Source organism: Perissodus microlepis, chromosome 18 (assembly GCF_051167445.1).
Source record: "Perissodus microlepis isolate ML-2025 ecotype Zambia chromosome 18, ASM5116744v1, whole genome shotgun sequence".
NCBI lineage: Eukaryota > Metazoa > Chordata > Actinopteri > Cichliformes > Cichlidae > Perissodus > Perissodus microlepis.
This window is the reverse complement of record NC_140478.1, coordinates 36,406,668-36,433,030: the sequence shown is the minus strand read 5'-3', so window position 1 is coordinate 36,433,030 and position 26,363 is coordinate 36,406,668. Positions and strand designations below refer to the sequence as shown.

The window sequence follows — 26,363 nt, the reverse complement described above, 5'->3', positions numbered from 1 at the left end:
ATCTATATAAAGTATTTTGTTGAGGGTACAGAAGCCGTGGTAGTTTATCTTGAAACAACAAGAGTAATCTCCATATATTTCAACTATTTCCTGGAAAAGAAATGTGAACTTTAACCTCAAAACAAGTAGTTTTATCTTAAGGAGGCTCTAATACTTTGTAATAAACAAACCACACCGTGGCTCTTGTCACTGCCAGGATATTTTTAGTGCCTCCCTTCACAGATGTGTCTGTATCAGGATGGGTCTAAACAACATGGTGTAAATGCAGTTGCTGGTGAGCCTCATTTCCTGTAGGAGGTGAACAAGAGCAGAGATCTGTTTCCCTTCAGAGCACAGAGGTTGTTTCTGTTCAGAGGAAGTGAAACTGTCTGACAGTCACTGAGAGACGGTGAAACGGCACAGCACATGAATCAAATGGATCAAACAAAATTCTGCTGTTCAGTCTGTTTGGATCTACTGAAGGATCCGGTGACTATTCCCTGTGGACACAGCTACTGCATGAACTGTATTAAAAGCTTCTGGGATGAAGAGGAAAAGAAGAAAATCTACAGCTGCCCTCAGTGCAGACAGACTTTCACAGCGAGGCCTGTCCTGGTGAAAATCACCATGTTAGCAGATTTAGTGGAGGAGCTGAAGAAGACTGGACTCCAAGCTGCTCCTGCTGATCACTGCTATGCTGGACCTGAAGATGTGGCCTGTGATGTCTGCACTGGAAGAAAAATGAAAGCCTTCAAGTCCTGTTTAGTCTGTCTGGCATCTTATTGTGAGAAACACCTTCAGACTCATAATATTGTTGCAGCTTCATTCAAGAAACACAAGCTGGTGGAGCCCTCCAAGAAGCTCCAGGAGAACATCTGCTCTCGTCATGATGAGGTGATGAAGATGTTCTGCCGTACTGATCAGCAGAGTATCTGTTATCTCTGCTCTGTGGATGAACATAAAGGCCACGACACAGTCTCAGCTGCAGCAGAAAGGACTGAGAGGCAGAGAGAGCTGGGGGTGAGTCGACAAAACATCCAGCAGAGAATCCAGGACAGAGAGAAAGATGTGAAGCTGCTTCAACAGGAGGTGGAGGCCATCAATCAGTCTGCTGATCAAACAGTGGAGCACAGTGAGAAAATCTTCACTGAGCTGATCCATCTCATCCAGAAAAGAAGCTCTGATGTGAAGCAGCAGATCAGATCCCAGCAGGAAACTGAAGTGAGTCGAGTCAAAGAGCTTCAGGAGAAGCTGGAGCAGGAGATCACTGAGCTGAAGAGGAAAGATGCTGAGCTGAAGCAGCTCTCACACACAGAGGATCACATCCAGTTTCTACACAACTACCCCTCACTGTCAGCACTCAGTGAGTCTACAGACTCATCCAGCATCAATATCCGTCCTCTGAGCTACTTTGAGGATGTGACAGCAGCTGTGTCAGAGGTCAGAGATAAACTACAGGACATTCTGAGAGAGGAATGGACAAACATCTCACTGACAGTCACTGAAGTGGATGTTTTACTGACAGATCCACCAGCAGAGCCAAAGACCAGAGCTGGATTCTTAAAATATTCATGTGAAATCACACTGGATCCAAACACAGCAAACAAACAGCTGTTATTATCAGAGGGGAACAGAAAAGTAACATTAATGGAACGACAATATTATTCTGATCATTCAGACAGATTCACTGGATCGTGGTCGGTCCTGAGTAGAGAGAGTCTGACTGGACGTTGTTACTGGGAGGTGGAGTGGAGAGGGAGAGGAGTTCGTGTGGCAGTCACATACAAGAATATCAGCAGAAAAGGATTGGGTAATGAATGTCGATTTGGATGTAATGACCAATCTTGGGCATTAAATTGTAACAACAACAGTTATACATTTTTGTACAGCAACATCCAAACTCCTGTCTCAGGTCCTCGTTCCTCCAGAGTAGGAGTGTACCTGGATCACAGAGCAGGTATTTTGTCCTTCTACAGCGTCTCTGAAACCATGACTCTCCTCCACAGAGTCCAGACCACATTCACTCAGCCGCTCTATGCTGGACTGTTGATTTACTATAGTGGACTTGAAGATACTGCTGAGTTTGTTAAAGTGAAATAGACTGAAGTCTTTCATATTGTGGGTTTAAATCTGTATTTTAGTTTCATTTTATTTTCTCTCCATCATTTCTGCACAGAGATCAGCTGTCAGTCAAACATTATGGGTGGTACCTCCACATCTTCTAGTTGTTCTCTTGATGTTTCTGAGTTTTTAAAGGAGATCTTTCCTGTGACTGTTTATGGAGGCTATCACTGCTCATCATCATTTTGATTTACTAAAATATTTCTCCACATGAAAATGTAAACTTCTCTATCCTCTAAATGTTTCTGGAATATTTGTATAGAAAAATGTCGACATTTCTCTTTATGAGTATGGCAGACCATGTGTGTGTGTTTGTGTTTGTTTTTGTCAAAATCATCAAACAAATGAGGAAAAACTGTGATTTTAATGAATGAATTCATATATTGTGTTGATGTTTTATTGTGTGAATAAACTGGAAGGTTTGACTATAAATCAAACTTTGAACAAAGTCTTTTCTTCTGTCTTCATTCCAGGATCTCACTCAAATCTGATGCAGAAAATATGAAACTAATCTGAGAGAATAACTGAAGCAGTTTTCCTCCTGAAGCATCACAAAGTTCAGAGTTCATGTTTAGAGCAGAAGATTCAGCAGTCGCTCTGTGACCTTTCAACTTTCTTCACTAAAACAGCTTCATTACAGAGAAACAAGTCACATTTTCTTGATGTTCTTAAGTCCTTTCAGATGTTTTTAATGGTCCTTGAATGCAGCATCAGTGTCGCAGGTTTAAAAGGTCACTTTCTGTTGTGTTCAAAGATTTCCTTCAGATATGGTCTTTAATCAGTAAAGCCAGTGATACAGCAGTGTCATTAGCTGTGTTATTGGCACCAGGCTGTGTTTATGTATGTATTTAATTCTGTCTGAGGATGTCTTCAGCATGAAATGATCATTTGCTCAGCTGCTGTGTCTCAAACGACTCCTACAGTCTTTGCTTATGTGACCAACTTTTAAACAACCAAAACAAATTCCCCTTTCCTTGATAAAAGTCAGCTTATCTCGATGCATTTTAGCTTTAAACTGCTTACAATTCTCTAGTAAATGACTGCTGTGTGAACAAAACAAACAACTATGCAGAACAATGGAATTTGTTCTGCTTCCAGTTGATTGAGTTTTGACTCCTGGAACCGTACTGACATTAGTGGCAAAACTACTTCCCTTTTTTCTTTGCTTGGTGGAACTTGAAACTTTAAAGCTGCTTCCAGATTGTGAGTCTTGGATGTTGCCAAACACTGGATCTTATGCTACTTTCACCTGTTTTATTATGAAGGCAACCAGATCAGTGAACACTGCTCTGTGACCATTTTGTTCCTGCAGTTCATAGGCAACAACTCTCCATTTTTCCCTCAATTTGTATGGAAGTTTCATAACAATCATTCTCATATTTGAGGGCAAATCCAACTCCTTCATATAAACAACTTGCTGTGTTAGATTCGAACATCCTTGAAGAAAAAGAGAGAATGACTGTAGACCTTTCACATCCTCACTTTTAATAGGTGCCCAACTCACAATCCTCTCCATATATGCAGAGGAAATTTCATTTCCGTTCCCAAAATGTTCTCCAAGAAGATATTTGGCTGTGGAATAGCCCTGCTCAGGAGGTAAATGCTGACAACTATGCACCAAGTCTTTAGGCTGCCCCCTAGTGAACTGCTCTAAAAAATGCAAACAGTCGCTCCAGTTATCAGTTTTAGCTTCCACTCCATTTTCAAAGGCATTCATAAATGATCTGTACTGTAAAGGGTCTCCATCAAACATAGGGATGTTTCTAGCTGGAAGGACAGAAGATAAGTTTTGTTTTACAAGCAAAGTAGTGATGTCATTTTGTTTTTGCATAATATTGACAATCTCCTTCGTGCAATTCTCAGTCAAAGTAGGAGACTGAGGCTGTGTTTGCTGCGTCACTTGAGCTGAATCATCAACTTTTACCATCACCTCATCCACCTGATGTTGGTTTTGACTTTGTCTAGGTATGATTACTTGTGATTCAGATGCAGAATTTGTACCAGAGTAATCTCTTTCTGCCGGAACAAATGTATCAGCACAAGGATTTAAATTAGGCGCTTCTTGTACGTGCCCTCTTTCAAAATAAGAGTTCATTCCATCAGAACGCTCAGAGCTACAAACTGAGTTTATTTTTAAGACACGAAGCTTTGCCTTAGTTGCTGCCAACTCTGTTTCCAAGGATAATTTCTCCTTTTCTTTTCTCAGTTTTTCCTCTTGCGCTTCAATAGAATGTTTTTCTTTAGTGCAGCGAGTCGCTCCATGAGCGCTGCCTTGTCAGCCGCAGCTTTAATGCGTGCGGAAGATGTTGATGAAATTCGACTTTGCTGTGACAATGTTTTCGAAGGTGGCTTTACACTTGAGATATTAGAGACACTGTCTTCAGGATTTATTTCATCCAAACTTTCAACAGCTTGATCATTAAGAGCAGTATTGCTTTGTTCAGTATACGGCTCGCCTGCTTCCTGCAACCAAACCTTTACTTTGTCCATAAAAACAGAGAATGCTGTCACCTTAGACTGAAAATGTGCGCTTTGCCTTTTCACTTCATCTTCTGGCAGTGGCAAACTTAAAAAGGATTCTTGCAAAGCGTTTGCATCTTGATAGCATTTAATAAACTTCCCAAATTCAGAAGACACTTCCTTAACCTTCTCATGTGAGGTCATTAAAGCAGAAATTTTCCCCATGTACTTAGATGCTTGCTTACACATTGAACTCCGCTTTTCTTGGCATGTCTTTATATACAAATCCAAACCTTTTGGCGTAAATTTGATGCTTCTTTTCTCTGCTTGCATCTGAGTGTCATCCTCTTGTTTACTCTCTTGTTTACTCTTAATATCCGACATTTTTATTGTCCTCTTGGATTATTTCAAACATTATAAAGATGCACAGCACGCTGAGAATCCATAGCATAAAGCGCAAACATGATTGCAGTGAACAAACATTTCCACAGAGGGCGTTGGCATGTTTCAATTAGTGATCCTATTATGCACAAATTTAGTACATCAAAACTCAGTTCATCAGTCTTTGTAGTGAAATAATGTCTTTAAACTCCAATAGCTTCACCGTTTTCCTTTACGGCTTAAACAATATTATCACTCACCAGCTTTGATGAACGAGTGACATGTTGATCCAGGCTTCAACATCAAATCCGTCTGGAGTACTTACAGACGATCCAGTAACTTTTATTCGAGTTCGACGGTGATCCTTGAAATCCATATATCCAACATATCCATTAATGAAGGATTATTCCTTTGTCCACGGGCAGGTTTTTTACTTTTTGTAGTGGCAATTCCTTTTGTTTGACAAACCAAACATCCCACAGTTAAAGGTCCACAAGCCACTGCTGCACTGAGATAATATTTCGTACGCAGGCAAAAGAAGTCCACTGTCCAAACTTTAAAGTTGCGTTTTTATGGTTTATTTTATCCAGTTTGGCAAGCAATAACAAGATCCATTTTTAGTTACTTCCTGCTGCTTCTCCTGCTCTAGTAAAAAACCATAGGCTCACCCCAGTGCATGCTGGTCCTATACCAGTGTCTTTATTTATAGAAACAAAATGGCCCTACAGCTTTTACTGACTAATTTAACAAGGTAACATCAAACAAACAAAACATTGAAAGAAATATTAACCTACAAATAAACTTGTAAATAAACCCCAAAATATAAGTAAACTAACAACAAACTTTAACTAATTTCAAAATAATAAAAAATAAGAACAAATAGCTCCAACAGAAGTTATTGCTGCAGACTGAAGGTTCTGTAAACTACTCAGTCATAGAATGATTACGATATTGAACTAAAACAAATGCCTGAATCCTAAATTATGGATATCCTATTGTGGTGATCTGAAATGTAACACTAAATGTGATTAAAACACTAAAACTCTGGACTCCGGGGCTGAACGACCGCGGGGATCACCAGCCCGAGGAAAACACAAAATACACATGACTCCGTGAGAAAGACAATTCATTCTTGAATGAAGACGTTGATCAGACACATTTAAAATGTAGCCAATTGTGTTTATTATTAAATTATTAAGGAAATAGAAAAGCGGGGGAATAGAAAAGGGGGGAGGGGTGGGGGGTAAAGAAGAGGGTAAAGGAAAGGGATAGAAAGGAGGAAAGAGATAGAGGAGAGAGAACCCCAACTATGCCCTCTGAGCAAGCACTGGGTGCGACAGTGGATAGGAACAACTCCCTTTAAAGGAAGAAACCTATGACAGAACCAGGCTCTAGAGGGGGCAGTCAACTGTCGGGACTGGTTGGGGGGTGAGGGTGAAAGAGAAAGGGGGGGGTGGGGTGGGGGGGGGGGGGGAGATGGGACAGGTGTTAGGAGTTAAGGTGAAAATTACGATGCAACGGTGGAGGAGGAAGACGGGGTGACATCAGCAGAAGGAAAAGTAGAAAAAGTAGAAAAAGCAGGAGTGCTCTTTCTCCAGAAGAAGCGGAAGCGTTTTTTCTTCTTTTCCATCATCTTTTCCACGAGCACTTTTTTCTCTAGGATGAGGGTTCGTAACTCATCAATTGTTTGTGTATTTTCCTTCTCGAGTTTCCTGCATGTTGTCTCCACTTCTTCTAATTTGGCTTGTTTTTCTTCGAGCCTTTCTTTCAGTTCTTTACATTTGGCCTCCTGCATAAGCTTTGCCTCGTGCATCTCTGTATAACTGTGTTGTAATTTGTTGTGTGCGTCTTGTAGCTGCTGACTTCTCTCGAGTTCTTGAAGTGTACACTGCAGGTCTTTGCTTGTTTTCTCTAGTTGCTGCTTTAACATCTGCACCTCAGTGTTTTTGCACTTCAAGTTGTTGGAAAGTTTCTCCAGTTCTGTGTTTTTTCTCAGCATGTCACTGAGCTTACTCTGCATCTCTGAGCATTGTTTTTGCACTTTTTTCTTTTCCCCCTCCAGCTCAGTTGTTTTGGAGTTCAGTTTGTTATAACGGTCTTGCAGTTGTTGGTTTTTCCTCTCAAAGTTCTGGAGAATTTGTTTATCTTTTTTCTGCTTTATTTCCCGTTGTTCTTTGTCTTGAAGCAGCTCTTGATATTTGTGCAGCGTTTCATCAAGCTTTACCTGCTGCGCTCCGTATTTTTCCTGCATGCCTCTCTGGTTTATGTCCAGTTTTTCTTTCTCTTCAAGGATTTCTTTATTTTTTTGCAGAGCTTCATCAAGCATTACTTGCAAACCTTGGTTGTGTTTCTTGATGTTCTGAAGCTCACAATCCAGATCTTTCTGTTTCGTGTCATGCTGTTCTTTGTCTTGTAGGAAATCCTTATTTCTTTGCACTGTTTTATCAAGCTTTATTTTCAGCGCGGTGTATTTTTCCTCCACGCCTTCAAGCTTGGAGTCCGTTTCTTTCTGTTTAATTTCTAGTTGCTTTTTTTCTTGAAGCAACTCTTTATTTTTGTTCAGTGTTTTTTCAAGCTTTGCCTGAAGTCCTTTGTGCTTTTCCTCCATGCCTTGCAGTTTGCGCTGCTTTATGTCCATTTGTTCTTTTTCTTGGAGGAGTTCTTGATTTTTTTGCAGAGCTTCATCAAGCTTTATTTGCAAGGCTTCCTTGTGTTTCTCGCTGTCCTGAAGCTTGCAATCCATATCTTCCTTTTTCATGGTCTGTTGCGCTTTCTTTTGAAGAAACTCAACCCTTCCTTTCAGCACTTTTTGATTTATCTCAGTGCCTTGGAGTTTTATGACCAGTTGTTTCTTCTCTTGGAGGAGTTCTTGATTTTTTTGCAGAGCTTCATCCAGCTTTACTTGCAGCTCCTGAATCTTTTTTTCCCTCTCTTTCTCGTTTTTCTTCTGTTGGAGGATTTCTTCTGTTGGTTTTTCTTGTACTTTATTAAGCTTTGCTTGGAGCTCAAAGTTCCTCCCCCGCATGTCTAGGAGTTCCATTTCTTTCTCCTTTTGAATATCCTCCTTATCAAGAAGCTGTTTGAACAGTCTATCTACTTCGGCGGTCCTTCTCTCACAGTGCTCTCTCAGTTTGATAATCTCCGCTCGTTGTTTAAAAAAACTTTCCCAGATGTAACTGGTGTACTCTGGCTGGGGCGGGTGTCGCGTATTGTGATTGCTCATGAGATTTTGCTCATGCATTTCTTCCGAGCACATCTTCTGCAGTTGAGTATCGTCTTCTCGATTGCAAAGAGGAGCGCTGGGCTTTACGTTTTCTCTTTTTTTCTGTTTTCTTGGAGACATGTTGGAATCTGTTAACAGTGACTCTGAAAAGGATCCCAAAAAAAGGCTTCTCTGGCGAACGTTTAAATGCTGCACACATAAATGCTGCGAATAACGGACTGAAAGTTCTTGCGTCTCACCCCTATTTAAGGGTTTTAGGATCAAAGGATCAAAGGATCACAGTGGTGGTAAGATTCTAAATGTGTGTGACATCACGATTCTGTAAGCCAATGAGGTGGTCACATGACATTTGTGAGAGGGCATTCTTTACTTGGACAAATTATCAATAAGCTTTCAATACCAGTAACCATGGTGACAGTATAATTGTTTATTGTGTTGAACAATAAACAATTATATTGACAATTATGTGTGTCCAGTATGTTGGCTGATTTTCTTTTACTTTTTGCATATGAAAATAAAAGCTGGGCTGATTTTAACACCATTACAAGAAGTGTTGTTAATTATTCTTTTTGAATCATAATCAGGTTACCACAAATTGTTTTTTAATTTAGTAGAACTTGAAATGTTTGTCAGTGGGTAAACAATTCATAATGCAAAGTCAGAAACATCAAGTTATTCTTAGTACTGCATACTTGCAATACATAAGTTGTCCTAACAGTCATGTAGGGCATCCGTAGTTCAGGGGGTCGGGAAGCTCATCTTGTAACTGGATGTAATATTAGCAGACAGAGGGTTTGATGTTGCAGAATCTTTGGAGTTGTACCATGCTGAATTGAAGAGCCCAACTTTCACCAAAGGAAAGAACTAACTGGCCCCTAGATTGCCCAATCAAATCTCTTAATGCCACCAGCCCTCCCCTACCTTCACTGTGTGCTCAGCTTGTAGAAAAGAGTTGAGTGTGGAAGAAATGGCAAAAATGTGGAGCTGAAAAGCTAAGAGAGAAAAAGAAATTATATATAAATCAACGTGTCAAATTAATGGACATGTTAGTTATTGGAGTTCTGGCTGCATTTTATATATCTATATTGTGTCCTTTTTATAATAAATAATAAAAAACATTATTTATCCTCACTGTATGAACATTGTTGGAGTCCTTGAAGTCTCGTCATGTTGAAGTTACTCATGTGATGTGATGTTGTTATAATGATCCAGCTGGTGTGCAGCCATCATATTAGAGTTCTCTTTCTTCTTCTGATTTTATACAATTTTTCTGTGATGGTGTCACATTTACAGTGGTCGCAACAATTGCACCTATAGGACCCTGAAAAACTGGTGCACAGACTTCAGAGTCTAATAAGTGTCACCACTGTAACCACTGCATAATGCAAACCATGACACGAGTTTAGTCTTGGTGTGAAACTCATTTTGGTTCATAGACACCAATCTGACCTTAAGTGGAACAGACCCATAAAACTAATGCGTAATAAATCTGTTAATAAATAAATCCAAATTCTCCCATCATCATTCTTTGGTAGGAAGTCATAAATAGGAGTTAAATTCAGACTCGCACAGGCTCACCTCTGCACGACTGGCTTCTCCTGTAACCCTGCATGTTTCTAAGGTTTGTTTTCTTTCTTTTTTTGTTGTTGTTCTTGTGCTTTTTGTCCTCGGGTGAGGTTTGAAGTGTCTGTGTGGTGCAGCTGGTCTGGTCTGTCCAGGCTGCACCACACAGACACTTCCAATCACCACACATCAAAGTACAAAGCGTATGACGTCATCACATTCTGTGTTAGGAAGTCATATTTAGGAGTTAAATTCATTGTTCATCATATTCAAGAAATCTTTCTGTTATCTTGATTAACTTATCCCAACATTGTCAATCAGACTAAGTGATCACATGACGCTAGTTATCAACTCTATAAGGTAACCCAGGGTTTCCCATTTTAGCTACTAGCCTGTTTACATGAAAGGGGTGGCGTTGGGGGCATCTGACCAATCACATACAGAGCAGCAGAACAGCTGACTTTACAAAGAAAGATAAAACTATAAACATGAAAAGGTTAAACACTTGTATTAATAAAGTTCAAATAGGAACTAAAAGTTCTTTTGCTGAGCTCTGTTGATGTTTACCAGTCTGGGAGAAAATACAAGCATAAATACAAAAATGGCCGTGGATATACTGGGAAAAGCATGTCGAATGATGAGCAGTGATACAGGAGACCAAGAGGAATCGCTCAGATAAGATTAAATGCTTTCATGGACGAGGACATGCTAGGAACAAGCGTTGCAGACAAAAGAAAAAAACGAGATTAATGTTTATAGAGGAATTCAAAATGTTGTGAAATTGTTCTGCAGACAAATGGGAAAAGTCAAAGAATGAAGTTGAATTTAAGAATCTAAACTGATTAGACTACTGATGCTCATCAATGGAAAGATCCTCCCACTATCCATGGCACAGCAGTCCAAAGGGATCTTTCAGGTACTTGTTGTAAAGCAGTTTTCCAGAGAACTGATTGGTAGCTAAGTGGTGATTTCATACTTGTTGATCCGTAATCTCAAACACAACCTGCTCTGAAGCAGGTTTGCTCTACAGTTTAAGTCACTATGGTGATATACTCCAGTAAGAAGTGAGCTACCTTCATAGTACCTCTGTACTCATACCTGTGTGTTTCTTTGGCATTGCTTGTAGATATGTTTTAAAATGCAGCTGCAGTGCATTTTAAAACCTTAAGGAAGCTGTTATTGATATGGTGTAGATTAGCCAACAGATTTCTTTTTTTTTTTACCTGATGGACACAATGCAGTGTAGTAGCCCTGCCCCTCGTTATGGTTTGTTCTTCATCATTCACTCACTGTGCGTCGACATGCTGGATGTCTCCACAAACAGTTCTCTGCATGCAGAGGCAGTTTTTCTTCATTTGGAGCTTTGTGGGAGCTGAGTTCTGTTTACAGAGATGTTAATGGTCCTGTATGTGACCTGTCAGATTTTATTTATTAAACAGACCACCTTGCAGTGTAGCTTCCACGTTAGCTGAGGTTTCTTTTATTATTTGTTTTTGCTTGTTTTTTATTATTCTTGCTGATGATTTGTATTATCTAAATGTAAGGTTCATTCATATCAGTTTGCTTATTTAATTTAAATACAGTTTTTTTTTTTTTGCCTTTATCTTTGTCTCCATAACTGATAGTCTCTTATATCAGATTCTGCTCATAAGGTTACTTTAACATTTGAGGCCACGTTATGATTGGTTTAGGTGGCAGCACAAGCAGCTTCACTTGCATAAAATATACATATTTTTTAAATAACATCTGAAGTAATTTAATGAGGAATGAGTCATCCAGTTCAGCTCTGGTATTATGATAATATAATATGTGCTTCAGTCTTAAACAAGCACAGAATTTAATGAGCTGCTTCTTCCCGACTCCCTGATTTCTGCACAGCTGGATTATTGTACCAAAGAAACTGTTTCTGTAATATTTCTGTGAAATATAGTAATCCACTAAAACCCAGTGAGTGTTGGTTAGCTAAGATTTGTTTTTGTTCTTGATGGAATCGAAACACTCAGAAACGTCATTAATATTCGCTTGTCCTGCTGCAGACTTTTCTATCCAATCTAACAGTGAGAGCGAGCATGTGGTGCCCCACCCACTGGCTACAGGCCACATATTTCTGCAGATAAAGGCACCACCGTATTTGCCTTTATTCCGATGAAATGTCCTCTAAAGGACGCCCACACAATTGATGAGAAGTCAGAGACCAGATGCCGATATTGTAATTCCATTAGAAAAAAGGCTGCACTTAAGTAGGGAAGATATGTGTAGGGTTTTTAAGGCCATTGCAGTCCCAAATGGAGGCAGATGGGGTATGTGAAGTTCAATATCTGTGGGCTGAGCACCCTGATACCACAACTCAAGATTTCTGTTTCTGCGTTATCAAAGGTAGCCGGTCAGAATATTCTGGATAATCCTTCATAATTGATCAGAATTTGCCAAATAGACTTAACATGGTGTTAAGTCTGTCACATCATTTATGAAAGTCAAAGGTTAAAGTGTGATTTTCATCAAGAAGAACTTGAAAAGAGAAACTACATGACTATGACTTGACATTAGGCACAGACAGGAATGCTCAAGCGGTATTAGCTGTTTGAAGGTACATTAGGAAAATGTTGAACGTAATGCACAACAAGCACCTTATTTCCTCCACAGAAGGTTGATAATTAACCTTTAACCTCCGTCACTGTGATGTGTGAATACTTCTGCTACTTTACGAACTATTGTAATCATAAAACACTTTTAAAATCTGTATACTCCAATGATTTAAAAACAATAATACAGCAAACATTTAAAACAAATCTCATGACCAAGGGCGCTGCTGGCTTCAGGACCATGCAATAATCCATCCGTCAGACCTGAGCTCCTGGGGGGCCTCCCTCAGGTGAATGTTGTTTTTTAAACTTCGTGCCGCTTACGAAACTTCCCCAGCAGAACAATTGGTTTCAGGTTTATTCCTGTAAAGAGTTTGTACATGATAGATAGTTGTTGTTTTTTTTAAATATCGGACACATAATCGGGAAAACACAAAAGGGAAACATTTGTCTTCTTTCTTTTTCATTTTCCCACCACTAGTTTATTACATCACAGCTTAAAACACTGATTCCAGTATTCAACTAGTTATACATCATTTCCATCCCTTCTTCTTACTGTGTTGAGCCATCAGAGATGCTTCATATTTCCATGTTTTACAGGATTGTCTGCCTAGAATCTGTCGTCATTGTGTTTAAATAGTAGTTTTGACTTTTCATGTAAATGTCAGGATAGGCAGCATCTTCTTTAACTAGTTCAAGCTGCCAAAATTAATCCAGAAATAAATTTTAATCCTTATAAAAGGCTGAAAATAATTGTTCTGAATCCAAAACAGTTAGATGTAGTTTGTTAATTTCCCTCGTTTTGTTATTACCCTAGAGTAGCTTTGGTGTATCTTTTCTCTCTCAGTTAATATTTATTATAAACATCCATCATAACAGCATATATGCAATTACTGGTCACTTTGTTAGGTACACCTTGTTTATAGCAGGTATGACCCCTGTTGCTGACAGAACTGCGTCATGAAGTCATGTTCATTAATTGTTGACTTGAATCTGCCGTTCCACCTCATCCCAAAGATGCTCTATTGGAGTACAGTGAACTCATCTTCATGTTCAAGAAACCAGTTTGAGATGATTTGAGATGATTTTGAGATGGAGTGGTACAGTCTATGTTTTTAGGGGAAATCACTGAAAAAGAAATCATAGCTATTGTAGCAGAATCTAAAAACAAGACATCCACTGACTGTGATGGGTTAGACATGGTCATCGTAAAAAAGACCTTGGATTGTATAATCAAACCTCTCGGTTATATTTTTAATCTCTCATTTTATTCGGGTGTATTTCCTGACCGAATGAAAGTGGCAAAAGTTATCCCTCTTTATAAATCGGGAGACAGACATAGTTTTAATAATTATAGACCAGTATCATTGCTATCACAGTTTTCTAAAGTGCTTGAAAAACTCTTTGCACAAAAATTTGATAGTTTCATTGAAAAACATCAACTGTTAAGCGAAAGTCAATACGGATTTTCGACGGAACAGATCAACAGCAATAGCATTAATGAATACTATTGAAGACATTTCATCAGCAACACATCATAATAAATATACTATAGGGGTATTCATTGATTTAAGAAAAGCTTTTGACACTCTGCAACACTCCATCTTGATTTCTAAGTTAAGAACTTATGGTGTGAGAGGAATAGTATTGAACTGGTTAAGCAGCTATTTAGATAATAGGTTTCAGTATGTGCAGTGTTTAGGCAATTCATCTGATAGAATGAAAATAGAATGTGGGGTCCCTCAAGGTTCTGTTTTAGGACCAAAACTTTTTAATTTATATATAAATGACATTTGTGATGTGTCAAAAATGTTGAATTTTGTTTTGTTTGCAGACGATACAAATTTTTACTGTTCCGGAGAGAACTTGAAAGAATTGGCTAAAATTATGGTTATTGAAATGAAAAAAATTTAAAAATGGTTTGATGTAAATGAGTTATCGCTGAATTTGGAAAAAACAAAGTTTATGATATTCGGAAACCGTGTAAAGGAGGAAGAGATAGTATTATCTATAGAGGGAGTATTAATTGAAAGAGTGACAGAATTCCGTTTTCTGGGTGTAATAGTGGATGACAAGTTAACATGGTAATCACATATTGAACATGTTAAAAAAAAGTTGGCTAAAAGTATTTATATCCTGGGTAATGTTAGATACATATTAGATTACAAGACAATGAGAATATTATATTTTTCATTGTTTCTACCCTATCTGAGCTATTGTGTTGAAGTATGGGGGAATACATACGTGACTAATATGAAACCATTATATTTATTACAGAAGAGAGCGATTCGAATTATGCATATTGTTAAATATAGAGAACACACTAATAATTTGTTTATAAAATCGAAATTGTTAAAACTAGAAGACATAGTGAAATTACAGACTTTAACTATTATGTTTAGGGCGAAAAATAAAACACTACCTCTTAAGTTACAAAGTTTATTTGTATTGTGTTCAGAAAATGGGGACGGCAGAAGGAAGTTTTATTTTAAGCACCGGTTTGCTCGAACCACACAAAGGCAAATGTGTCCAACAGTCATAGGCATAAGAAACTGGAATTCTCTCAGTGATCATCTTAAGTGTTGTATAAATGTTTCTCAATTTAAAATCTGCTATAAGAATAAAATGATAAACCAATATGAAGAAGTTGAAAAGAATAGAATTTAATTGTAGAAAAATGATCCTTTTAGTTTGATATTTAGTGGTATTGCTCATTGTTGAGTATATTGTTCTGTTTGCTTTGTTTTGTTTTGTTATGTGCAGAAAATTGTCATAGTGTAATTTTGGTTGCCTACTTGTATTACCACAGATAGGGGGCAGGTATCAATAAGAATTTATTCTTCTTCCTGCTCCTTTTCATGCATGGAAACAGTGTTACTTTAATTGAAAGGAAGGTTGTGTATGGGAATGCATTACTGCTGTACCATGTGTGAAACAAAAAAATAAAATAAAAAAAATAAAAAATAAATTTGAGCTGGAAGCAGCCATCAAAAAATGGCTACAGTGTGGTTATAAAGTGATAGACATGGTCAGCATTAGCTGGGCTGTGGTGGTTAAACAATGCTAAGCTGGTACTAATTGGCTCAAAGTATGCCTAGAAAATATTCTCCACACTCTCACACCGCTATCAGCAACTTGAAATGTTAATACAAGGCAAGATGTTCATTCTTTTATGTCGTTTACACCAAATTCTGACCCTACCATTTGAATGTCACAGCAGTCATCAGACCAGCAACATCTTTTCAATCTTCCGCTGTGTCCAGCTTTGGCAAGCCTGTTCAAACTGCTGCCTCAGTATTTGTTGCTCTAACTGCGGGAATTGGCACCAGCCTTGGTGTCTTTCAGAGGAACTGCTCCTGTTAGTTGTTTGCACTTCCATTCTGGATTAATTTTTCAGACCTGGAGGTTACTACTTGTAAATACGTTGGAGTCTCATACACATATTTAAATGAAAACTTGTTAGTTAACAGATTTGAAGCAGTGGAAATTGTAACCACTCAAAGACATTTAGAACAGCGACAGGTCCCCAGCTCTAATCTGTTTCTTTGTTTTGTAAGCTGGTGCAGACCCAGGACGTGCTGGAGACATTACATCTCACGGCGGGGCTGAGCACCCCGATACCACACCTTCACTTTGGAAGAGGTGGAGTAGGTGGCTGGGGAGAGGGTGGTGCTGGGATCCCATATGTTTAAATAAAATGTCATTTAAAATTGCTTTGACTGCTGGCCCTTGCAACTCAGACGCTAATATATATGTGGATTTATCTTTTTTTGTTGTTGTTGTTGTTGTTGTTCCTGAGTAATTAAGCTCCGGTCTGACGCATTAGACTTCCAAGGGAAGCTGCAGCCGTCAGGGAGTGCCATTGCCATATGGGAGGTGTAATTTGGCTGTAATAATGTTTAAGTAGGGCAGTCTGTGTGAAAACAACATCCACATAAAAACCAGGATCCATTGCAGCGTGGCAAATGTAATTGGTTTTAATGTTGGTGCTAGCTGATTTATGTGGAAAATACTGGGTAAAGTTCAGGTTTGAATGACAGTCAATGTCCCGTATACTTTCTGGGTTTTTTTTTTTTTTGGACTGGCATTTTGTAAAGTTGAACAAGTAAATGAAAAGTATGTTAAGGATTAATAAAACAGTTGGAATAACTGCAAACGCTGAAATAATGTAATGATGCAACTGCTAGGAAGTTGAGGGTGAAATTGTTTTAGACACCATCTGCGGTGTAACTGTAATAGCTCTCTGGCATGTGAGAAGGAAGCGCCAAATGGTGAACGATATTAGTTTCAGGTGCACAGTACATACGATTGTGCTGAAGATACGTCCCATTACAAAGTGACTGAATGGTTCTTTTAACAGATTTATTTTTCAGGTAATTAACAGTCATTTAAACCTGACTAAAGCCCTAAAATAGATGCATTTTGTGAACCAAAAAGACTAATTCATGTAAAACATGAAAGTCACAAGACTGTGAAACCACATCACCAGAGAAAACCTGCTGGGACCAGACTGTACAAATCACGTTTCCATCCTGCCTTTTTTTTCTGTGTATCAGAGCAGCTGACAGTTAAAGCAAAAGCACAACTGGTTTCAGTTCCTTAAACCAAAGACAGTGTAAACATGTTTAATGGTATGAGGTCCAAAAGTCATTGAAGCTAGATGATAACGGAAATCTTTTTCTGGGTCATGTGACAGTGATTTTTACAGGGTTTTTTTTAGTAGAAAAGTCCAATTTAAGCTCAGTTATAAGTGAAAGAGCAATTTGAAGCTGCTCACTTCAGTACTGTAAAATAATGAGTTGCAGCTGTTGTAATCTCTTCATGCAGGAAATGGTAAGAAATGCAAACATTGATTAATTAACTCAAGAGTAAGTGAAAAGACTGATGGATTTGAGAGAAGTTTCGTTCGTTTACATGAAGAAAAAGATGTAATACAACGTTTTTTTCAGACATTGTGTTTCTGTTGGCTTCATTCGAACAATCACCATGTAGTAGAGAGTTTACTGCTGGATGTGAACAGGCTGGGATGACATCCGACACCTCAGGTGTTGCACTAGACTGTGGTGGTGACGGGAGAACTGAGCCAGAAGGTGAACGTTTTGATTTACTAGTCGATCTGCATTCCAGATCTCAGAAACGTTGAGTAGTGAAGAAATCACAGACGCAAGCAGCAGAAATGAGTTTCTCCTGAAGGGTTCAGTCTTTGAGATACGGTGAAGAGTTCGAGTGGCAACCATACAGAGAGCATCAACAACTTTGCATATATATGGTTGGTTTTGTGCATGACAAGTGGTTTGAATTAGATTTTGGGGGGGGTTGTGTTGTGCTTGTTTTTTTGTTTGTTTTTTGTTTTGTTTTGTTTTTAGCTCTGCTCTCAGAAACCAGAAACATAAACACTCTTAGCACTGCAAAGCCCAAAGATCTCTAAAAGCTTTGTATTATGAACAAATCGTTATAAAATCTAACTCAACAATGTAAATCCACAGCCTGATGGAGCTTATTCTGCTTTACTATGTTGTTCAAAAAAAGAAGCAGACGATTGTCAGAATTTTTATTATGTCTACAAAGACTTAGATGCTTTAGAAAATCGCTGAGGTTTACTCCCTGAGAGGAGATTGCCATTTCTTTACCTTCTTCATCTTCTTTTCTACAGATGCAGTGATGCTTTTAACCTCCACACAGTGACTCCACATCACCAACACCAGCCTCGCTTCCAGCTCCAATGATCTTCCACCTCTGACTCTTTCCTAAAATTGACCAGTAGGTGGGGCCAGCCCTGCCCAGGTGGGGTGGCCAGCGATGGAAGGCCGACGTGGTGGAGGCAGCAGCAGCGGTAGCTACTCACAGATCCCTGTCAGAACAGGCATGGGGTCTGTCAACTCCCCGGCCGTTTCTGTGAGATTGGAGGCGTACGACATCGGAGAGAAGAAATGCATCTCGGATGTGAGGAGGACTTTCTGCCTCTTTGTCACCTTTGACCTCTTGTTCATCACCATGCTCTGGATCATAGAACTCAATGTAAGTCTGTGTTTGTAGTGGCTGTGACAGCAGTTTTGTTTTTTTATTAGATATCTGTAGTAATAAAGTTTTTACAGCAATGTAAAACCACACGAAATTAAGATATATCACCAGACAGTGAGCCTTTTTGACTGAGTCAGCCTACTCGGGAGAAATTTATTGGATGCATCTGCTGTCTTCTATGTATTTTGCTCAAGAAAAAACTAAAACTGAAGATGATTTTATTATTTCCCAGAGATTAAAGGGTTATTTAAAAGTAAAGTTAAACAAAGTCAGGAAAGATAAAACGCTAGTATTGAAGTTTTTAAAAAACTCCAAAGTAGGTGAAGCCGTTAAAAGGCCAGGCTCAGAGCCTTTGGTTTTGCTTTTTTGTGGAAAAACATTTATTGTTCTTTTAGAGCAGGGGTGTCAAACTCAAATACACAGTGGGCCAAAATTCAAAACTGGAACAAAGTCGCGGGCTAACGTTAATATTTATTGAAATATATTTATTCCTCCAGATATAAGAATGAATCTTTTCTTATGGACTCAAACACGTTTTGCTGAAAAACTGAATATGGAACAAGCAAAGCTTAATACTAAACAATATATATATTAGCTGTATAATACCAGTAGGCCAGCTCTGATAGTAATTTGGTATGTATTCGCGGGCCAAATGTAAGTAGGCTGCGGGCCAAATTTGGCCCGCGGGCCAGAGTTTGACACCTATGTTTTAGAGCATTTAGAGTTGTTTCTTTCAGCTTGTGGTGGACTTTCGGATTGACAGTATCATTCCTATCTGCTTTTACTTTTGTGCCTGATCGGTACGATTAACAGCAGTCAGCTTGACGCACAACTGAACTGAATAACAAAAATAAACACACCGTAGATTTCTGATGCACTAAATCACTTTGGAGGAAAAATGAGTTTCCTCTGCTGACTGACAGTTATTGTTTGTTGAGCTCAGTTGTATGAAAGTTCAGAGGAACTCATGAGTAGCCACCGATTTGTACACAACTGATAGCAAAGTGTGGAATATGGCATTACATGTGAACAAAGGTTTAAAGCTGGTGAAGAATGCACGTTCCTTATCTGTACAGACTTTCTTAACTAAACTATCAAGTGGTTTAGTTGGTATCGTGGTTTACAGTGGTTCGCCTACCAGGTGAAAGATCCCAGAAGGAGACGCTTATCCCATTGGGTTTGGTTCAGGAAAGGCATCTACCTGCTGTGGTGACTTCTTGTGACAAGGGAGAAGTAATACCATTACTTCTTCCTGTTCACAATTTTTATCTTTGTAACAACAAATCATTGAGTAATAAAACCAGCTGCCTTTTCAGTGAGTCTCTCATCCAGTGGTTGCAGTGTTGCCAACTCCTCAGTAAAAGTCGCTAGAAGTCGCTAAATGACGTCATTGCCTAATTTGCATAATTGGTCATGCTAATATAATTGTAACCTACATTGTTGGAGAGAGAAATAACATCGTGGAAGAGACATAAAGTGAGTAAAAAACGTCCTAAATGCATTTAGAATTTATTTAGAACTACAAATTAAATTTATTTTAGCAGTTATTGTTTTTTTAATGTCACAATTCCATCCCTGCTCCTTTTTCCGGGCTTGGACCGACAAAAGTGGCCCGAAATAGGCACTCTGGTGGAGTTACTTTGTGTGTGCGTGTGTGTTTATAAGTAGTTTTAAACCTCGTGAGCCACAAAACAGCATAACAGTAAAAGAGTAAAAGAAGAACTGACTGCGTTTGTTTTTCTTTCAAATTATTGGTGGGGACAATTCAATAATCGCTGGATATTGGTGGGGACATGTCCCTTCCGTTAATGCCAAATCTACGCCCTTGGACTGAAGAGTCGTTTAGCTTCTAGTTTGCTGCCAACAGTGTAGTGAAACATTTAAGCTGTACATGAAAGTTAATGGGTAATTATGATGATCTTTACCAAAAAGATTTTAAATGAAAGAAAAAATAAAGGGCATGAAAACTGATTCTTATGTCTACTGTGTATCTTCAGTGTGAATGTTGAGTTAAATTTGAGTGTCTGCATTTAAAGCACATATTAATGTATTGTTTCGAAATCCATGGTGGTACACAGGAAACATTACTAAAGAATGTAGAATTAGAACACTATCTGTATTTGTTTTTTAAATAGTTTTACATATATTTTACTATTTAAAAAAATAATCAAGAAATCAAGCTTGCTGCCTGTCTTGTACAGTAATTTCATTTGAACATAGGTTTGATTTAGTGGAGTCAGTTGTTCCCATGCATCATTCTGTAAGTGTGAGAATGAACTAAGATTAGAAAATGTCAAAACATAAAGTTTGATTTATTTTTATTCATCACAGCATCCTAAACTTTGCTGAACTTTTTGAAATATAGAATGAACTCGCTGAGTGTTGACGGTCAAATTTCAAACATCCAAGTAAAGATAAACTATTAAACTTTAACTGGGTCAGACTTGTTACTGCATGCTGTAACCAAACATACCACACCCTGCATCATGTGATTGGCTCTTGGTCGCTCTGTAAGGATATTTCTTTAGTGCCTCCCTTCACAGATGTGTGTGTATCAGGATGGGTCTAAACAACATGGTGTAAATGCAGTTGCTGGTGAGCCTCATTTCCTGTAGGAGGTGAACAAGAGCAGAGATCTGTTTCCCTTCAGAGCACAGAGGTTGTTTCTGTTCAGAGAAAGTGAAACTGTCTGACAGTCACTGAGAGACGGTGAAACGGCACAGCACATGAATCAAATGGATCAAACAAAATTCTGCTGTTCAGTCTGTTTGGATCTACTGAAGGATCCGGTGGCTATTCCCTGTGGACACAGCTACTGCATGAACTGTATTAAAAGCTTCTGGGATGAAGAGGAAAAGAAGAAAATCTACAGCTGCCCTCAGTGCCGGAGGACTTTCACACCGAGGCCTGTCCTGGAGAAAAACACCATGTTAGCAGATTTAGTGGAGGAGCTGAAGAAGACTGGACTCCAAGCTGCTCCTGCTGATCACTGCTATGCTGGACCTGAAGATGTGGCCTGTGATGTCTGCACTGGAAGAAAAATGAAAGCCTTCAAGTCCTGTTTAGTCTGTCTGGCATCTTACTGTGAGAAACACCTTCAGCCTCATTATGATGCGGCTCCATTAAAGAAACACAAGCTGGTGGAGCCCTCCAAGAAGCTCCAGGAGAACATCTGCTCTCGTCATGATGAGGTGATGAAGATGTTCTGCCGTACTGATCAGCAGAGTATCTGTTATCTCTGCTCTGTGGATGAACATAAAGGCCACGACACAGTCTCAGCTGCAGCAGAAAGGACTGAGAGGCAGAGAGAGCTGGAGGTGAGTCGACAAAACATCCAGCAGAGAATCCAGGACAGAGAGAAAGATGTGAAGCTGCTTCAACAGGAGGTGGAGGCCATCAATCAGTCTGCTGATCAAACAGTGGAGCACAGTGAGAAGATCTTCACTGAGCTGATCCATCTCATCCAGAAAAGAAGCTCTGATGTGAAGCAGCAGATCAGATCCCAGCAGGAAACTGAAGTGAGTCGAGTCAAAGAGCTTCAGGAGAAGCTGGAGCAGGAGATCACTGAGCTGAAGAGGAAAGATGCTGAGCTGAAGCAGCTCTCACACACAGAGGATCACATCCAGTTTCTACACAACTACCCCTCACTGTCAGCACTCAGTGAGTCTACAGACTCATCCAGCATCAATATCCGTCCTCTGAGCTACTTTGAGGATGTGACAGCAGCTGTGTCAGAGGTCAGAGATAAACTACAGGACATTCTGAGAGAGGAACGGACAAACATCTCACTGACAGTCACTGAAGTGGATGTTTTACTGTCAGATCCACCAGGGCCAAAGACCAGAGCTGGATTCTTAAAATATTCATGTGAAATCACACTGGATCCAAACACAGCAAACACATGGCTGTTGTTATCAGAGGGGAACAGAAAAGCAACATTTATGAAACAACAACAGTCTTATTCTAGTCATCCAGACAGATTCACTGTATATGATCAGGTCCTGAGTAGAGAGAGTCTGACTGGACGTTGTTACTGGGAGGTGGAGTGGAGAGGGGGAGGAGTTTATGTAGCAGTCGCACACAAGAATATCAGCAGAAAAGGAGGGGGTAAAGAATGTGGATTTGGACATAATGACAAATCTTGGTCATTATATTATTACAACAACAGTTATACATTTTGGTACAACAACATTAAAACTCGTGTCTCAGGTCCTCGTTCCTCCAGAGTAGGAGTGTACCTGGATCACAGAGCAGGTATTTTGTCCTTCTACAGCGTCTCTGAAACCATGACTCTCCTCCACAGAGTCCAGACCACATTCACTCAGCCGCTCTATGCTGGACTTTTGCTTTACTATGGAGACACTGCTGAGTTGATTAAAGTGAAATAGACTGAAGTCTTTCATATTGTGGGTTTAAATCTGTATTTTAGTTTCATTTTATTTTCTCTCCATCATTTCTGCACAGAGATCAGCTGTCAGTCAAACATTATGGGTGGTACCTCCACATCTTCTAGTTGTTCTCTTGATGTTTCTGAGTTTTTAAAGGAGATCTTTCCTGTGACTGTTTATGGAGGCTATCACTGCTCATCATCATTTTGATTTACTAAAATATTTCTCCACATGAAAATGTAAACTTCTCTATCCTCTAAATGTTTCTGGAATATTTGTATTGAAAAATGTCGACATTTCTCTTCATGAGTATGGCAGACCATGTGTGTGTGTTTGTGTTTGTTTTTGTCAAAATCATCAAACAAATGAGGAAAAACTGTGATTTTAATGAATGAATTCATATATTGTGTTGATGTTTTATTGTGTGAATAAACTGGAAGGTTTGACTATAAATCAAACTTTGAACAAAGTCTTTTCTTCTGTCTTCATTCCAGGATCTCACTCAAATCTGATGCAGAAAATATGAAACTAATCTGAGAGAATAACTGAAGCAGTTTTCCTCCTGAAGCATCACAAAGTTCAGAGTTCATGTTTAGAGCAGAAGATTCAGCAGTCGCTCTGTGACCTTTCAACTTTCTTCACTAAAACAGCTTCATTACAGAGAAACAAGTCACATTTTCTTGATGTTCTTAAGTCCTTTAAAATGTTTTTAATGGTCCTTGAATGCAGCATCAGTGTCGCAGGTTTAAAAGGTCACTTTCTGTTGTGTTCAAAGATTTCCTTCAGATATGGTCTTTAATCAGTAAAGCCAGTGATACAGCAGTGTCATTAGCTGTGTTATTGGCACCAGGCTGTGTTTATGTATGTGTTTAATTCTGTCTGAGGATGTCTTCAGCATGAAATGATCATTTGCTCAGCTGCTGTGTCTCATCTCTTATCAGACATTGGTTGGAACAGAGTTTTGTTGCTGACCATCTGACAAGAGGGTGAAGAAAAGCTTCAGGCTTCATTTGGACACTACGTTGGACAGAAGTCTCCACAAAAATGACTCAGAAACACAAATATTATTAATGAAAGTCCAAATGTCAAAAAGGGGTCATACATGATCCTGAGAAATGTCCTTGAACATTTGAACATGAGTCAGAGGGTTGTCAGGTTTCTACACTGCATCGTGGCATCAAGCCTGAGATGTCTGTGTAAACAAGTATGGAGGACACAAATGCACAGACGCAGTCGAGCTGTTTACTGCTGATGAGGAAGGAAAATAGTCTGTTGGATATTAAAGCAGCATTTATTAGAGTAAGAACAGATACTTGTGTCCTTCATTTGATCTCCGTCAATTTACAGAAGACTTAAGGACCCGTTGACTTCTAACATACAGCTGCATGTTTACAATTTTATTATTTATTTATTGATTTCTAGAAAAGCGAGACTTTACTGATTAAAGACATATAATCAGACATATTACTGTTACTCTCTGAAAAAGACTCACATAAAGCAGATTTATCACAAGCAAACATCAAGACACATCCTTCATGGCTTAAAGTTGCAGTGGGACTCTTTCGCCATCTGGTGGTTGTAACAGTTATGACAACTGTTCCTGCATATATGTCCCTCCTCAGTGTGAAGAAGACTGGACTCCAAGCTGCTCCTGCTGATCACTGCGTGTTCCTCCTGTGTCTAAAATCTATTTCCATTATGAATCAGGAAACTGTTTGCACCAATCATAAAGGCAATAAAATACGTCACACACTAAGAAATAACAAAAAGGAATTGTGGATTTCAAGGAGATTTTTCCCTCGTTTTTTGAAATCATAAGAATACAAACTAATGCAAGACTGTCATGTTTTCATAAGTTTGTAGAGACACTGTTCTGTTGTATTCTAGGACATCAGTCACTTTTTAAATGCATGCTCCTCCTCCTCCTCATCATCATCATCATCATCAGCACCCATGACCTCCTTTTAGTCTTTGTTTTGTTATTTTTCAGAGTTCAGGAGACGTTCTTATGGCATTTCCACAGTGTACAAGTACTGTTTAGACCCTTTACCTAAAAGAAAAGAGTAAAGTACAAAGTAGATTTACTCACTGCAGGAAAATAATGCCTCAATCTGATATATTGTCTTATATGACAAACTGAAAGTGATGCATCAAAGTGTAAGCAGCATTTTCCTGTTACAGCTGGTCTAGATGGAACTGATCTGATCTCCTTTATGTACAGGTAGATATCCAGTGGGTTTGCTAAGGGTCACAGATGAGGGGCTGTGTGAGATGTTCAATGGGAAAGGAAATAAAACCATTGTTCCAGACCTGCAGCTAAGATACTCGAGTATCTTCAAATATGAAGCTGAGCATTACTTCCATACTTTCCTCCACTGCTGATGACCTTGTTACCTGCTGCTCCCTGTTAATGATCAGCCTCAGTTCTGATAGTAAACTGTTGGCTCTCGTTCTGTCAGGTTGTTGCTCAGTGACGTCTTGTTTTCATTTTCCTTCTTCTTCAAATGTGTCTTCCTTTAACTCTTTGCTTTTGTTTCTGCTTCAAACACCAAATGATACACGTGCTGCACCTCTGATGGTTTGTCAGAGAGCAGAACAATTTACATTACAGAGAATATTTTACAGTTGAACATAAACTTTCACTTTTTTCCTCTAAAGTGTGCTCACTGGTTTTTCCAGCTGCTGTGAGATGTTTCTGCCTGACTGTAAAGATGGAAATAAACACAGATGGAAACACTGAGTCAGAGTGTTGCTGCTGGTTAGTCAGTATATTAACAGAACATGGTTCATAAAACTGCTCCTACAACTGTTTTTGAATCATTTTCAAAGACACTTTATTGTTCTGTTTTTGTCTTTTGGCATTTCTGTGCTAATTTCTTGTTTTAATGGTGCTCTAATTTAAACTGATTTTTCCTATTTTAATACCTAAATAAATAATCATTTATTTTTTGTTCATTTGTCTAAATTCTGGGAAAAGAAAGAAGTTTGTATTTGTTTAAGATACAATGAAATCATATTTTGACATATTGGAAGATGACATGGAGCTGAAAAAATACTACAGGTATAAATGGAAACTACAGTTTATTTCTGTTATTTCCTATGATAGTGTTTGTACACTCGCTCATGATAACTGTTCATTCAGCTGCTGTTTTTGTCTGCTGGACATCTTTAGCTTTCAGTAAGGATGCATTCATAGATCAGCACATCTTTTTGAACCACATTTCTTATGAGACTCAGAGTTTACATTTTGGAAATGTGGTGAGACCTGGGGTAGAAAGAGACTGAAGCTTCAACCTCGGCAGTTTTGTGTGTGTCTGAAGCAGAAAGATAAGAACTGTGTGGCCAACTCATCACACACATAATCCTGAATCAGAAAAACAGCATCAAGTGTTGTAATTGTTAAACACAGAAGTGTGATTTATATGTGGTTTTACTGATGGTTAACACAGTCGCACAAACACCTGAAACTGATCAAAATATAAAACAACATATTAAACATAAATATGTGCCAGTTACCAGAACGTATATGTGGTTTCACTGAGGTTTAATTATGCTCAGTTTATCAATACTCACTCATACAAAAGTTTGTTATGTTTTATTGATTATTTGGCTTTAGGTTTTCCAGTTTTCCAGCTGCTGCTGTTT

The 26,363-nt window shown here is 38.8% G+C and overlaps 2 protein-coding genes and 1 pseudogene across 2 annotated transcripts; 2 read left to right on the top strand and 1 right to left on the bottom strand.

Moving 5' to 3' along the window:
* The first annotated feature begins 265 nt into the window (after positions 1–265).
* LOC146368890 (tripartite motif-containing protein 16-like) lies at positions 266–2,548 on the top strand. The gene has a single exon (XM_084911340.1). The coding sequence runs from the start codon at positions 406–408 to the stop codon at positions 2,077–2,079; it is 1,674 nt and encodes a 557-aa protein (XP_084767466.1). The 5' UTR covers positions 266–405; the 3' UTR covers positions 2,080–2,548.
* Positions 2,549–3,522: 974 nt separating this feature from the next.
* LOC146368889 (uncharacterized) lies at positions 3,523–4,973 on the bottom strand (annotated as a pseudogene).
* A 15,970-nt stretch (positions 4,974–20,943) lies between these two features.
* Positions 20,944–23,139, top strand: LOC146368888 (tripartite motif-containing protein 16-like). The gene has a single exon (XM_084911357.1). It carries the CDS (start codon positions 21,057–21,059, stop codon positions 22,716–22,718), a length of 1,662 nt encoding a protein of 553 aa, XP_084767483.1. The 5' UTR covers positions 20,944–21,056; the 3' UTR covers positions 22,719–23,139.
* Positions 23,140–26,363: the final 3,224 nt, after the last annotated feature.

What these genes read in the sequence shown, in the direction of transcription:
- LOC146368890 (XM_084911340.1), top strand. Translation starts at nt 406, where the DNA reads ATGAATCAAATGGATCAAACAAAATTCTGCTGTTCAGTCTGTTTGGAT.
- LOC146368888 (XM_084911357.1), top strand. Translation starts at nt 21,057, where the DNA reads ATGAATCAAATGGATCAAACAAAATTCTGCTGTTCAGTCTGTTTGGAT.